General features: G+C 42.0%; 1 protein-coding gene across 4 annotated transcripts in view; it reads right to left on the bottom strand.

The window, feature by feature from the left end:
• RBFOX2 (RNA binding fox-1 homolog 2) overlaps nucleotides 1-13,839 on the bottom strand; it is a 167,418-nt gene that overhangs the window by 12,512 nt on the left and 141,067 nt on the right. For all 4 annotated transcript variants that reach the window (XM_059817036.1, XM_059817037.1, XM_059817038.1 and 1 more), the window contains 5 exons: nucleotides 9,824-9,916; nucleotides 7,029-7,089; nucleotides 4,579-4,632; nucleotides 4,346-4,438; nucleotides 3,096-3,228 (listed from right to left, as the gene is read on the bottom strand). In XM_059817036.1, coding sequence (XP_059673019.1) covers nucleotides 3,096-3,228; nucleotides 4,346-4,438; nucleotides 4,579-4,632; nucleotides 7,029-7,089; nucleotides 9,824-9,916 — 434 coding nt within the window. The remainder of the gene's footprint in view (nucleotides 1-3,095; nucleotides 3,229-4,345; nucleotides 4,439-4,578; nucleotides 4,633-7,028; nucleotides 7,090-9,823; nucleotides 9,917-13,839) is intronic.

The raw sequence follows: 13,839 nt of genomic DNA, 5'->3' as shown, positions 1-13,839 counted from the left end.
AAGAAATATGCTGGTTTTGTATCATATCATTTAGGTGTACCAACAATTGACTTTGTTGTAAAAGGAACCAAAAAACCACTCCAAACCCTCAAAGCTCCCTACTGCCTTATACCTAGTCTGACTTCCATCTACTTTTGGCTTCGAGTCAGTGAATCCTCTATATATTTACACTCCTAGACTAAACTATTCTTTACTATGGCAAGCCTACTCTTCATATAGATACTTAATGACCATGAACCGGTCAATGCCTAACCTATAGTTTGAGAAATAAAATTGATCAAGCTTATTTAGTTTTCAGAGTCTTACAGTAGGCAAGTTTTTTTTCAGACTGACTTAATTCCTACAGTTTTTGGTCTGACGTGTAATTTGTCAGCATTCTTGTTTAGAAAGCATGGCCACTACAAATCAGGGCAATATTCCAGTACAGGTTTTACTCATGCTATATATCAGAGGTTATAATGTCTCCTTACTTCTATTGAATACCACCTCAGTTATAAATTGAATGTTGCATTTGTATCCTGAGGTCAGGCTCAGGTGACTATCTAACATCCTCTCCAATGGTCTGAGCAATTGCTTTCTAAGGTGTGAACAGCCTTCCCTGGATAAAGGTCCACATCCATACGTAAGTATGTACATTTCACATATGCATTAGTAAATCTTAGTCTGAGTTCCTGAAATAAATGTTAAAGCTATTAAGAACAATATGATTTCTTGCACCTTCCTCTGGAGTATCTAGCACTAGACGCTGTCAAAACTTACTCTAACCTGAACAGCCCTCAGGTCTGATCCAGCATGGCAATTCCAACGAGCTTTTATTAATCTACATTCTGTATTTTCTGAATTCTGCTAAGCTCTCAAATGCAGTGATACCATTAAGTTTTGTAACTTAAACACCACTGAGGTTTGTGAAAACCAATTCCTTCTACCAGGTTTGAGTTAACCTGCCGCTTACTTTACTGTCTTCTTCTGCATTACTCACTACATCTTGATCACTCATGTGTTGTTGACTGATCTTACGGTGTCATCTTTCCACTGGCAAGGAAGAAAGCAACTGATGCAGGGTAAGGTGTCAGGAATGTGCGCCTGCCGCCGACTCCATGAAGGTCAACAGTGCCCACATGGAGCAGTGGCTGTCCTACAGGTTACTGCAACATGGAACTGAATAGCAGATTTTGTATTATTCCACGAGGAATCAAATTCCCTCTACAAAGTATCTTTTAGAGAGTCAGACTATATTGACAATAAACACCAGAATTAATTAATTACATCCCAGCACTTGGGACTAGGGACAGTTCTGGGCCATTTGTGAACCTGCCTTGTTTACTGCTGCCCTGCAAGCGTTTACTGGATAGTAGGCTGCCCAAGAAGACATAAGATCAGCCAGCAGCATCAGAAAAACTCAACGTAACATAAGTAAACACAGTCACAAGACAGTGTTTGGAAGGGATAATCATTGGAGCCTGGCCCATATTCCAAATGGAAATAAAACCTTTTATACGGGACTCAGGCTGGATTTATATCAAACACAAGCCTAGAGTCCCTCCCAGTGCGCCACTCGTGACAGCCTCTTGCTAGGAATGCTCCAGACGTTACTCCCAGGGATGAAGGGCACATCCCCCCTCCACAGTGCAAGTATTTCACATTCTGCTAGACAGCAGCACTTGTCTTAGCTTTGCTTCTCTGTTTCACCGTGGAGCATTTTCTAATAAAACCAGACTGGGTAATTTTTAGAGCAACAGACAGATGCGTTGCAGGTCAGAGGCTATGGTTAGAGGATACAGAATATGAACCAGGAGTGGTGGCAAAAAGAGGTGGATCTGAAAACCCAGAAGAAACACTGCTCGTAAGGCCAATGTGTTCAGACAAGAGGTTTCATTTAAAGTCTTCTGGTGAATTAAATACAAACATTGACAGATTTGCCGGAGAGCAAAGCTAGACAGATACATGACCACTGCACCTTGCTTCCTTAAGCTCCACTTTAAATATCAAACTGGACTCTAAAAAGAAAGGGCCACAGTAGCTCTCACCACTTAATCTCCTACAGAAGATATTGCAAGCTTATCCAGCATATATCAGGCCAGCTCCTTGCACTGATGTGTGTGGCTTCCACCTCCCTTTTTAATAAAAGATTTACAATTTATTATCTTCCCTTTTGGGGCTAGTCTAAAGGAAAAAAGGGTCAGTCCACTTCTCTGCATTGGAGGATTCATTCCTACTCCTACTCTTTCTGAGAATGTTGCCTGGAAAGTATGGCAAGTAAAATTCCAGAGACAGGCAATATGCATAAAGTATCCTCAAAATCAGAAACGAAAAAGACAGTTTGGAAGGGATTTGCTGATTTATCTGTCATTCCATCACACTTAAACAAAAACCCAAACAAAACTCACATACAAATCTAGTTCCCTGTATTTTTAAACAGCAGAATACTCTTTTGTTACAGCATCTATTCCACTGCATTACTAGTGAAAAGTCAGAGGGCAAAGAATGCTAAGGCCACGCATTCACCATTACTTCACACAACAGTTAGAAGAACGCTGCACTTTCGTTCTCCCTATATCCCAAACGCTCCCGACTTTAAATTAATGGACTTGATTAATCTCTGTTTTAAACCTTTTTAAACCGTCTCCAACAAAGAAAGCAAATCCATTGTGGGTAAGTGGCTCTTCTGTGTCCTACTGCCAGATGGTGAGGCATGAAGGTAATGGATAATATTCCTGGATATGAAAACACAAATGGAGTGCAAAGAGCAGAACCTTTTCAGAAATTTTAGACCTTCTCTCTTTGCATCGTTCTCAGCAGCGCTATAACGTATTGGGTCAATGGATGACGAATACCACGTAGACAAATTGAGAAATTGTAAGAAGGAATCCATCAGGGCTTTAAGCTGCTGCAAGTACTGAAAATATGTTTCAGTCAAGAACTTAAGGTGGAAGAATTTAGATTTGCCCCCACTGGACGCCATAGTGTGCAGAATGCTCCAGCACTAGCAATATCCTGACCCTCACCATCCAGACAATTTTAGTTATTTTTTGGTTAACCAATCAGCTATTTGACACGGTTGTGCAGAGCACTCTGCTCTCGTGACCAGTGCTTACCCTGGGTAGGCAGGGATGGCTGTGGGAGGTACCGCCCGGACTGCCCCATATACTGTCCTTCCTCGGCCCCTCAGATGGGCTCCCCGAAATGCGGCTGCTGTGGTGGCTGCAGTTGGATAGGGGAAGCCTGGAACTGTAAAGACAGACAAGGTGGAGGGTGAAAAGAATCCGAGCTCCTGCCCAGAGAACAACCGTCTGCTTCAAACAAAGTGACACAATAGCTCCACAGCGGTGGGACGTTTTGCATCAATCCTGCAGAGGGGCATGCTTATAACCCAGCAAGCATCCGATACATACTTCCTGCTATACCATGGCCTTTGGGGGAAGAGGGGTTGCAGAGAGGTTTGGCATGCAAGAGGTTAATGCTTTGGCATGCCTCACCCACCACAAACAGGGTACAAATCCCCCCGCCTTTTGACACCGCCATGCAGTCTGGTTAGAGTCCGAGAAGCGCAGAGTTACTATCAATATAGCAGGCGGCTCTTCCAAAACTGCAGAGGCTCTTTAAAATAGTTTGTCAAGAGGCCCTTAAAGTCAACCAACTTACATCAGTCTCTTCCCTCCTTTCCCCTCCCACTCTTTGCCACCCAATCCTCTGTATGTTCATTTTAAAGCCTGAAAGACAAGATAGCCCATATAACAGCAGCAGAAATTTCCCACAAAGTGCCAGTTTACTGAAAGCCCACCTTCATATAAACAAACGTGACCAATAACTGGCTCCATGTATAGTGGGGCCTGCTTTATTATGCTTTACACTGGAGTAAACTGGCTCATGATGAAATAATGTAAAATCTCAGAGGCATCTGCAAACATGTAATAAACAGATACCAAGAGGGAAGGAGTCCCAGGGTGCAAACCCAACCCAACGTGCGTCCAGGTGCATGCCGCTGGGGGCCCTGCAGACTCGCAGTTTAGCAGCTTGTATAATATGTACTTTAGGAATTTGTCTGTTTGGTTTCTTTGATTTCAAAAGGGGGAGGGGGGCAAGGGAACGGCCTATTCCTCACACACACCCTCCCCTTGTTCTGCAGCCTCCTCATTGCTCAGAAAGACCCATTCACCAGTACAGAAACACACTGCAGATGAACAAGTTACAGCCACTGCACAGTATACTTTGGCTCAAGGTAAACTCATTCCCAGCAAGACCCATCCTTTCAAGTATATATTATACAGACTGGAGAGAAGAAGGGTAACAGGTCATCATTAACTCAAGCACAGTAACAACACAGGGGCCAACGGGGGCTACTTACTGATTAAAGGAATGTAAGTGTTAATACCCCCCCTTCCTGACAGGGGCACTGCGGCGTCATTGCCCAGCGAGACATCTGCTTGAAAGCTGGACGCTAATTTCATTTTAAAAAGAATAAAAAAAACAAAAAAACAAACAAACGTAAAAAGGTTATAAAGAAACAGCAGATTGAGAACATAAACAAACACCACTGCAGTTAAATGGCAGAAGTGGAAGTGTCTACTTAAGCTCTACCTGCATATAACTCAGGGCCGTACACCGCTCCAACCACAGGACTCAACTTCCAACCTGAAACAACAAAGACTGCAGTGAATGCCAAAATCTACACCAAGAGAAGGAGTGGGCAGCATGGATAGGGGGAACAGTCTCTTGCATGTGCCCCAGCTTCACATGCACAACTCTTTCCAATTTCTGCTTCGCTTCAATCCCCCTTGGTGTAGATGGAGGCCAACTGCCTTTTTCTAACGTCAAATTCTAGGTACAGGTTGCTGTATCGGAGGGAACAGCAAAACATCAGCTGATCTGCAGCACAGCAGAGGCGCTGCTGAGGGAACGCCAACTACCTTACATGCATATTCGCCACGAGCACAATGCGAACGACCCTGCATTCTCTCCATGAACCTTGCTGCCAGGTCCTCCCTGCTTTCACCAGGAACGCTGTGGATCCAAAACCTCTATAAAGCCACTGGCCCAGACTGTCATCCCAGGCAAGTCAATTTATAGCCTTAAATTCTCAAAATACCCTTCTGTCTTATTTGCTAGAGATCTGCTAAAAAGCAACAGCGTCTGAATTTCATCACTAACTGAATTACACAACTATGGTGCAGAAAAGCAATTCAGTCTATTCAGCTCGCATTCTCTCCTCTCTGTGTTATTTTAGTATTTCCTGTCTTCTTTATGCTGCTTTTCAGGTGAAAGCCTTCCCAAAGAATTGATTTTAATATCATCTGGATAACTGGCAAGAACTGCAAATCATCAACATAAAACCTAGGAGAGAATAGTGCTTAAAGAAGTCATCACTGGGGTATGAGGAGGAACACATTTCCCAGTCAGATCTAGAAACATCTCTGTCATCCCCCTCTACCTCTCTGTCTAGGGGGAGAAGCAAGGGGTGTAAAGCTAACATCATGATCTGGGCTGGCTTCCACAAAGTATTCCTTTCAGGAAAGATCTCAGCTGTTCAGCTAGCAATCACACAGGTATTTTTATTTAAATAAATCCATACCCTCCCTCTGCCTTGGAGTCCTGACGCACTTACTGCACTTTAACACCTCTAACCAGCCTAGAAACCATATGAACAACTTTGTGAACTGCAGCCCATCAACATCACCCCTTCACCTTCTGGCAGAGTATCAACAAGATGTAATGCACACTCCATCTGCAAGACTGGGCACGCTGCCGCTGTGCTGCCCACCTTGATGGCAAAATACTCAAGTGAGTGGTGGCAATGAAAGGACTGGGATCAACCCTCAAATTTAGTAACAGTCATATGACCACCCGTCAGTATGCCTTAAGCCTCGCCTAATCTTGGCGTAGCTTTAAAGATGGCTTTAAATTGCTGGCTGCGAAAGCAAAATATTTCTGCCTGTTATCAGGGCTTCACAAGTAAGCCAGGTTTCGTTACCAAATAGTCACATGCATTTTCTGCCCTTGTTTTCAGGACAACATAACATGGCTGCGTTGCCTTTTACTGCAAAATCTCCTAGTTCCTTGCAGACACTGAGACTCAGAATCCCAGCCTTTCTGCCTGCCCCTGTTTCCCCAGTTCTGTAACCAAAAAAAGATTTATTTGCCAAGAGCCACGCAACAAGTCAGTAGCAGAGCCACAAATAAAATTTCTATCTTCTGACTTCTCAGTCTTACATTGTAATCAAAACACATTCTCGCGCTACCAACTACCTATATGTAGCTTCCTGCCTTGTTGAAGCTGTTTCGGAACATTTTCAGACCAAAAAGAATTTTTCTGCCTGTTTCAGGACAAAGACTCAGATTCAAAAATCTGTATCAAAGCAGCATTCAGTCTGTTGAGAGAAGAACAACTTTTTATGCTATATATGCCTATGCAATAAAATTACTGCACAGACAGAACCACCAAGATATCCTGATGAAACAGGACTCTTCATTACCCAAACAACTTGGTCTTTCTCTATTCAGGTTCACTGGAAAATGACTGAACACAGGTGCAGCCTGTAAGAAAAAGTGAGCAAACAAGCAGCGCAATGCCTCTGTTTTCCCGGCTGCTTAGGGACAGCTGTATTTACAGTTAGAACCTAAACTGAGATACATCCAATTACGTATCCTAAGTTACATTTCTGCATTCGTATTTAGGTGTATCCGTGATGGCAATGAGACTCAGGAATACTGCACATGCCACTGTACAGCATCTGCTTGCAGTAGTGGCAGGAAACCCATCAGTCGTTGGCTTCTTTTCCTAGCTTGGCCACGTTGGGCATGTCACTACTCCTCTGTCCCCACTTCTCCGTCTGTAACATGGTATTCCTCCATAAACACTTAGGAATTATACTGAAGAATTAACGCTGTAAATTAGTGTTTGTGGGGTTTTTGTTGGTTTCTTCTGATTTTTTTTTTTTTTGTTCTGAGGAGAGGCCATGACTTTTCCCTCACCAGGAAGCTTTTGTCTTCCTTTAAACCTTTCAGCTCATCATTAGCACAGTCTCTCTTACCATTTGCGTAAGGTGTGACCATCTTCTTATTGGTCATCACTCGCGCTGTGGCGTTGTTAACCTAAAAGTATGAAAGGGGAGGGGGAGGAGAGGGAAGGAAGCACAGGACATTAGGGAAAACGATGGAAAACTCTCAGATACCACACACACACTATACTTCTCTGAGCAAAAAAAATTAAATAACTAATTTTACATGAATGCAATCTTTAAATTATTTTTAACAGTTGCCATTTAATTATAAAAGTTACAGCTAAACGTGGCACTTCAAAATTATGCATTAAACAAAAGGCCAACGAGAGTAAAGTGCAGATTCTCCGGTGCCCTGCCTCCCCTTGGCGCGTGCTTATTTTCAGCTCATTGATCAAAAGGGCAGAACTTTGGAGGTTTTGTCCAGGTTCTGTTTGAGAGGCAGTGATAATTTCTGCAGCCCAAGGCAGGGAACTGAACCAGGCGATGCACAAGCTGATTTGTTTCTCAAGCTCACCGTTGGGATTGGGGCCCAGCAGGTTGTTGGCAGGCATACTTTTTAGATAGAAAAAGGCAGCCCGGAGTCCATCAGCTTTAGGTTTGTACTCCCAAGGCTTGATTTCTGGAATGCCACCAAGTGTTTGGACAGTCTACGTTCACTGATTTCCTCCCCATCATTTTCAAATCTTTTTCCAGATTATTTTTCGCTTGTCACAAATCTCATGGAGCAAAAAGAAGAAATACATAGCAGTAGATGTGGGCCTTTTTTTTTTTGTTTTGTTGTGCCCTCCACCCTCTTTACAGAGCTCTGCATAGATCCAAGCAGTTTTGATTGCTCAAGCAAGTAGGTTGTTACCACAGAGATGGTGCTGATAAAGAAAAGATGGACCAGTTTGGAAGCCAAGTTACTGCAGCCCCGTGTCAGACAGCCTCAAAGTTCTTGCAAAGAGGATGAAGTATTTGTACAACATCAATAATTTATCAAAACCCATGCCAAATGGGAACTGAGGCCAGGGGGAAGAAGAAAAAAAATTGATATAAAAATAAAAGCTGCCTCGGGCCCTTGAGACTTATGGATGCTGAGCTTACGCAGGGTGGGGAGTCTGTAGCTACATTTACTCTCATTTCAGCCCCAAAACAATAGAAACATTACACATTTAAAAAGAAAGAATGGAAAACAACAATGATGAGACTGAGAGCATGCAGTTAAACACACACAGATAAAAGAAAAAAAAAAACCACCACAATTGATTCAGAGGATGGGGAGGGGAGGAGGGAGGAGATAGGGTCTCACAGACAATCATTAAGATGGAGCGAGTGCCTGAAATCAGCTGCTACAGCAAAGTGCAACACAAGCACTTAAAGGAAAAATTGCCAGAACCAATCAGAAACCACCAGTCAGCAAAGAGACCAACAGCTGCATTTAACAGAGTAAAGAAATAAACCGGGGAGGGGGAGAGAGAGAGAAAGAAAAAGAAAGAAAACAAACAGTAACAGCTACAAACAGGTCTCAGAAAGAGAGAGAGCAGCAGAAAGAAGGGGCAGGAAAGAGAGAAGAGGAAATGGGTGCATTAATAAAAACCAGCCAAACTGGAGTTCAGTAACTCTGAGTAAGATGTGCAAGGGGAAATCATCATGAAGTCAGTAATCAAACAGCTCAGACTGCTACAAAACAATATGTACATCCAAAGTCCAGGCGGCATTACTCAACAGCATTGAAAATAAAAGGGGGAGAAGGGGGAAGGAGGTGGGTGGGGACAACAAGTCAAATCACATTTCGTAGTGTTAATGTGAGATGGCAGATGGATTTTTTCTTTCTTATTTAATTTCTTTTTTTTGTAATTTTAAGAAAAATTAAAAAAAAAAAGCTTCTTCTCTAGTGCTTTTGTTTCACTTACCGCCAACTCGTACCATCGCCAGCATTGTGTATAGTTACCATGGAAAGAGTGAGTCAAGTGAAGGGCCCTAAACGCTAAACCATTGAAAAGGGAAATAAAAAAACAAAACAAAAAAAAAGCAAAATATGCAGACATCTTACTCAAAAACGGCGGCTTTTTTGTTTTAATATTTGTACTTTTTGGTTTTTCTTTTTTTGTTTTTTTTAAAGAAAGAGGGAGAGAGGGAAGACGCCAGTTAGCCTTCACCACAGTGGAACACCAAACTGGTCAACACCAGGCATGCCTGATACATGGCCATGTTGTCAAGCCAACATTAACTCTTCACTCCCCTGTGATGAGAGCTAGAAACTTTAAGGATTAGCTTTCACCAAGCTGACTCTTGACCGTGGGCAGGTCAAGAAACCAGCGGTGTGTATAGCACAGCCCATTCAGGGCTTCTGCCCCATGTCTCCCCTCCCCTCCCACCACAGGCATCATCTCACACTTGCGTGGAGGAGAACTGGCCTCGGAGGAAAGAGAGGATACTGGCTGGCCCCCTGCTTTCTTTTTTGGACACAGAGTTAGAAGTCGGACAGTACTCTTTCAGTTAGTTTTGTTCAGGCCTGGTAACAGGAAATCGGAGCCTCGCAAACTGAAGCAAAGGAAAAATCAAGACAGCAGAAGGGCAAAAATTTGGAGTGGGTGGGGAAAAAAACTTAATAAAAGAAGAAAAGAAAAGAAAAAATACCCAAAACAACAATAAAAATATTCCGTAAGGGGTGTAAAATTTTATACATTTCAGTGCAGGGAGGTGAAGGACACAAACACAAACACACACGCACACACACACACGCGAGACTGGGATCCAAATGTGAAATAAGTGAGGCAAGACACAAAAAGAAATCAAAAGAATAAATATAAAGAAGAAATTGAATTACTGAAGACATGCACCTCGATTTTACGGCCCTCTACCACGGTGCCGTGTAATTTCTCCCTGGCCCTGTCTGCATCAGCACTATTCTCGAAAGTTACGAACCCGAATCCCTGCATGCAGCGGGAGAAGGGGGGAAAACATGCACATCGTTATATATTGAAATACTGATCTCTAGGTAAATAGAGAAAAAATATCACAGTATGAAATCGACATCAGCACAACTCAGCAATAACCTCCTAGAGTCACATTGTTGGTTCATGCATGTTTCATAAACAAAAGAAATTAAATTCAACAAAATAAAGGAACTGTAATCATAATAAGAGTAATTAAAAAGAAAACATAAAAGCAATTGAGGCCAGACCAAAAAAGAAGTACAAAGTTACTCGAGGCAATTTTTGTTTTGTTTTGCTTGTTTAAAAACACTGAACCCTGCTCCGACATAGGTGAGTTGGTCAAGCCCAAGCAGGGCTTCTCTCCCCTCTGCTATTCATCTCGCATGCTTTGCAGAATGCCCCCCCGCCCCAGACACAGCACAGGACATTGACACTGAGCAGCACTTCATTCTCTTGAGAAACTGCTACGAGAGCGAGCAGCGATCTGAGTTCACGCCTGGCACCAGGAATTCTGCGAAGCTTTGGGCAAATCAAACACTGAACCTTGCTTTTCCCACCTGTAAAATGGAGACAATAATAATTACCTACCTTAGAAAACTGTTGAGAGGAAGAGCTGTTTGTAAAGCATCCCTTGTAAGCTCTTCAGGGCACAGCTGATGTCTACTCCTATGTCTGTAACTTCCCTAATAACTCATGGGGCCCTGAAAGTAAGCAGGGCTTCTAGGTGGCACCATCAAATAAACCTTACTTAACCTGAAGACTTAAGAGTATCACATATTCTAGTTTCAGAATTTTCCTATCTCTGAGTACTGTGTTGGACTTGAGTGTAAACCTAAACAACTAAATACCTATTCATTGGTAAAGGCAGGTTTTGTCTGACACTGCTGACCTACACTACCTCCCTCCCACCCTGCTACCCTTCTTACTTGGCTTTGTTCTGACATGGCAACCTCTGCGCCGTGGACAGTAACAAATCTCTGCCTGGTTAGACCGTGACGTTTAAGAAAAATTGATGTGCCCTGCTTGGAGCAACCATAAAGGCTCAAGGACTACTAAAATGTCTCTTTAGTTAGATGAATTTAGGTTTACCGCATCCATGAAGGCACATGCAACACGCCTGTCCTACATGCTCATGCTGCTGCCAACTCATGCAGTCGCATAACAGGGCAGGGTGAGAGATCATGCTTCCTTCCACAGAGATGAGTGCACTGACATTAAAACAGAGCCAACATGACTAAATGAATCAGGATTTTAACTAGTAATAAATGGTATCTTACTACAGGCAACTGTGATGAGATACTCTTCATGCCATTACAGAGAGCGAGGCCAAACAAAAAAAACTTCGTTGCATTCTGCTTTTAGGGTATCTTAAGAACAGGAGTAACTGGCTCCTGTGGCTTGGTATAAAGCAAATACCGGTTTACTGTAAAGAGAGTAATCTCGGCTGGCTCCAATACCCTCAGGAGCAGGAAGAACAAAGCTTGCATTTGATGCAGTGGAAACTCCTGATATGAACTGGAGAGCGAGGTGATTGGAGTGATCTACAGCTATGCCTTGTCAGGGAAATGGCATGCTAGCCTCCTGGCCCCCTCCGTGCAGCTTGGGGTTGATATCTATGGACTGGATCCAAAAAAACCCAACCCACCAGCATCTTGATTTCTAAGCATTGTTAGCAACAAGACACAAGCAAGCCATCATTCTTCAAGTGCTTTTTAAAGGTCCTTCCAATACTAATCTTAAAAAGTCCAAGCTGTTTGCACATGCTGGTCTTTACCATCCACAGCTAGGTTTCCAGCACAGAACTGTTACACATTTGTAAAATGCAGAGGTTTTTTTGTTTGGTTGGTTTTTTTTTTCCTCCTGAACAGCAATAATAAAAGAACTTAGCCAAGTACTGCAATGTTGAGATCAACGAGAGCACTCCTTTGGGCTCCAACCCAGTACTCTAAAGCTTCAGATAATTTCAGTTCTCCAGCTATAAATAAAAAGCTATACAAATAACAAACTGATGCCTTTTTCAGAACAGCATAAAAGTTCTCTGTTTAAATGAATTAAAATTAGAGCTACAAGAGTTCAGGGCTAATAGAACAGCCCAACCGCATATAACTCTCGAATATGTTTCAGGGAACCAGCGGGGGTGTAATAGCAAAGCTGATTATGAGGGGACAGGGTATCGTGTCTGCTTCAAAGAATCCCTACAGAGAAAGGCAAGACTGAGAAACACAGCAACACCTTTCCCTCTGGTTCTATATAATGGGAAAAAAGCATCTTTAAAAGGTTGGAGGAGGAGGGGAGGTAAAGACTGCAACAGGAATCTCTATTTCCCTCTTCTCTTTTTACATTAAAATTTCTGTTTGTTCTAGACAAGCCTGTGGAGACCAAATGAAATTTATGTCTTCGGTGATGATGTGAACTGAAAGCTGGAGAGTAGAGGGAAGGTAATTTTTTAGACATTAATCTGCACAGGCTAGAACCAAACTAAGACTATTGTAATTCACATTTGTTTGCAGTTAGTGAAGTCTGTAAAGGATTTTATAAACCACATTATGATTAAATATCTTTAAACTGATTAGGAGTTTTCACTGTTTTTAATAAGTTAACTCAAGGTAGGGTACAAATCCACGTGCAGACTACATGAAAATAATTAACAATCTGATTTAAAACAGAATTAATCTGATTCTGAACAACATAACTGATTAACCACAATTTTTGTTTTATTGACAGATCAGTCCTTAGCTTGTGCAACTCTCTTTGTTGAGAACCATTTAACATCAATGCTGAATTAATGCTTTACGTAGTTGACTATGGCAGAGTCAGTATTTGTGCTCCCTTGGTTTGTCTTCTTAATGCATCTCTTAGACATTCAAATTTTCATCAGGAAAAATAGGTGAGCCACGCTTGACATTTTTGTTATTTCTAAGTTTAAAAACTAGCAATTATATATACGTATTTTTGATGTTGGAGAGAAAAAAAGCACATACATATAATTTTAATTCCTTCTCACAGATGACCTGTAAAGAATAGGGATTAATTTGTACCTAAACACATATACAACAAACAATTCTCAGTTTTCCCTCCCAAGGTTGTCTTGCCCTTGGAAAAAAAAAAAAAAAAAAAGAAAAAAAATAAGAGGTGGCAGATGTCCAATATTTACTAGCTTAGCTTTATAGCAGGTACTGCTTTCCTCCACAGTAGTAGGTATGGAGCCAAAGGAAGGGAAGATACAATCCTGGGTAAAAAAAAGACTTCTAAAATTTAGATGATACAAATAGCTTGGGTTTAATACAGCTGTTATGACAACAAGGCTGAAATCTGCAAAAATTTCTCTCCACCAGCAACTGTCAGGAACTTTTCCCAAGCAGAAAATAAGTTTAAGCCTCAGTGTACCCAGGGAACACTAAATAACCCCAGCAAACTTTTTTAGGACTGGTGAGTAATTTGCAGTGCCAGACTAACCCCTTTTTACCCAAAGGTTTATTCAAAGGGCCTGAAGAGACCGAGTAACTGCCACCCTTTTAGTCTGGCCTCAGACTCTGCAATAAATAACAAGCAACATGATGAGCAGTGGAGAAAAAAAAAATAAATGTATATATATAGTATTTGAACGTTTCCATCTCTGAAGAATGAGAAAGTAAATTTACCATGTAACCGTAAAGGGAGAAATCAAAAGCAGACGGTTCTCCTGGGTGTGGCCAGAACACAGAAATTAAATAAAAAAAAACACAACAAAAAAGTAAAATAATAATAAAAAAGAAAATAAAACCAAAGGAAACTAAACAGAGCCCCTTGAAATCCATGCATTGTTAACCTTTCATTTGTCATGGAGTTTAGACCAGTCACCTCAGCAGCAGCGTCTTTGCCTTGTACCACTGGAGCATGCAGCCAGCAACCGGCCTTGCCGTCATCTGCTGCTGTGCTCT

This window comes from Gavia stellata, chromosome 4 (assembly GCF_030936135.1).
Source record: "Gavia stellata isolate bGavSte3 chromosome 4, bGavSte3.hap2, whole genome shotgun sequence".
Lineage (NCBI taxonomy): Eukaryota > Metazoa > Chordata > Aves > Gaviiformes > Gaviidae > Gavia > Gavia stellata.
This window is presented reverse-complemented; position numbering and strand designations above follow the sequence as displayed.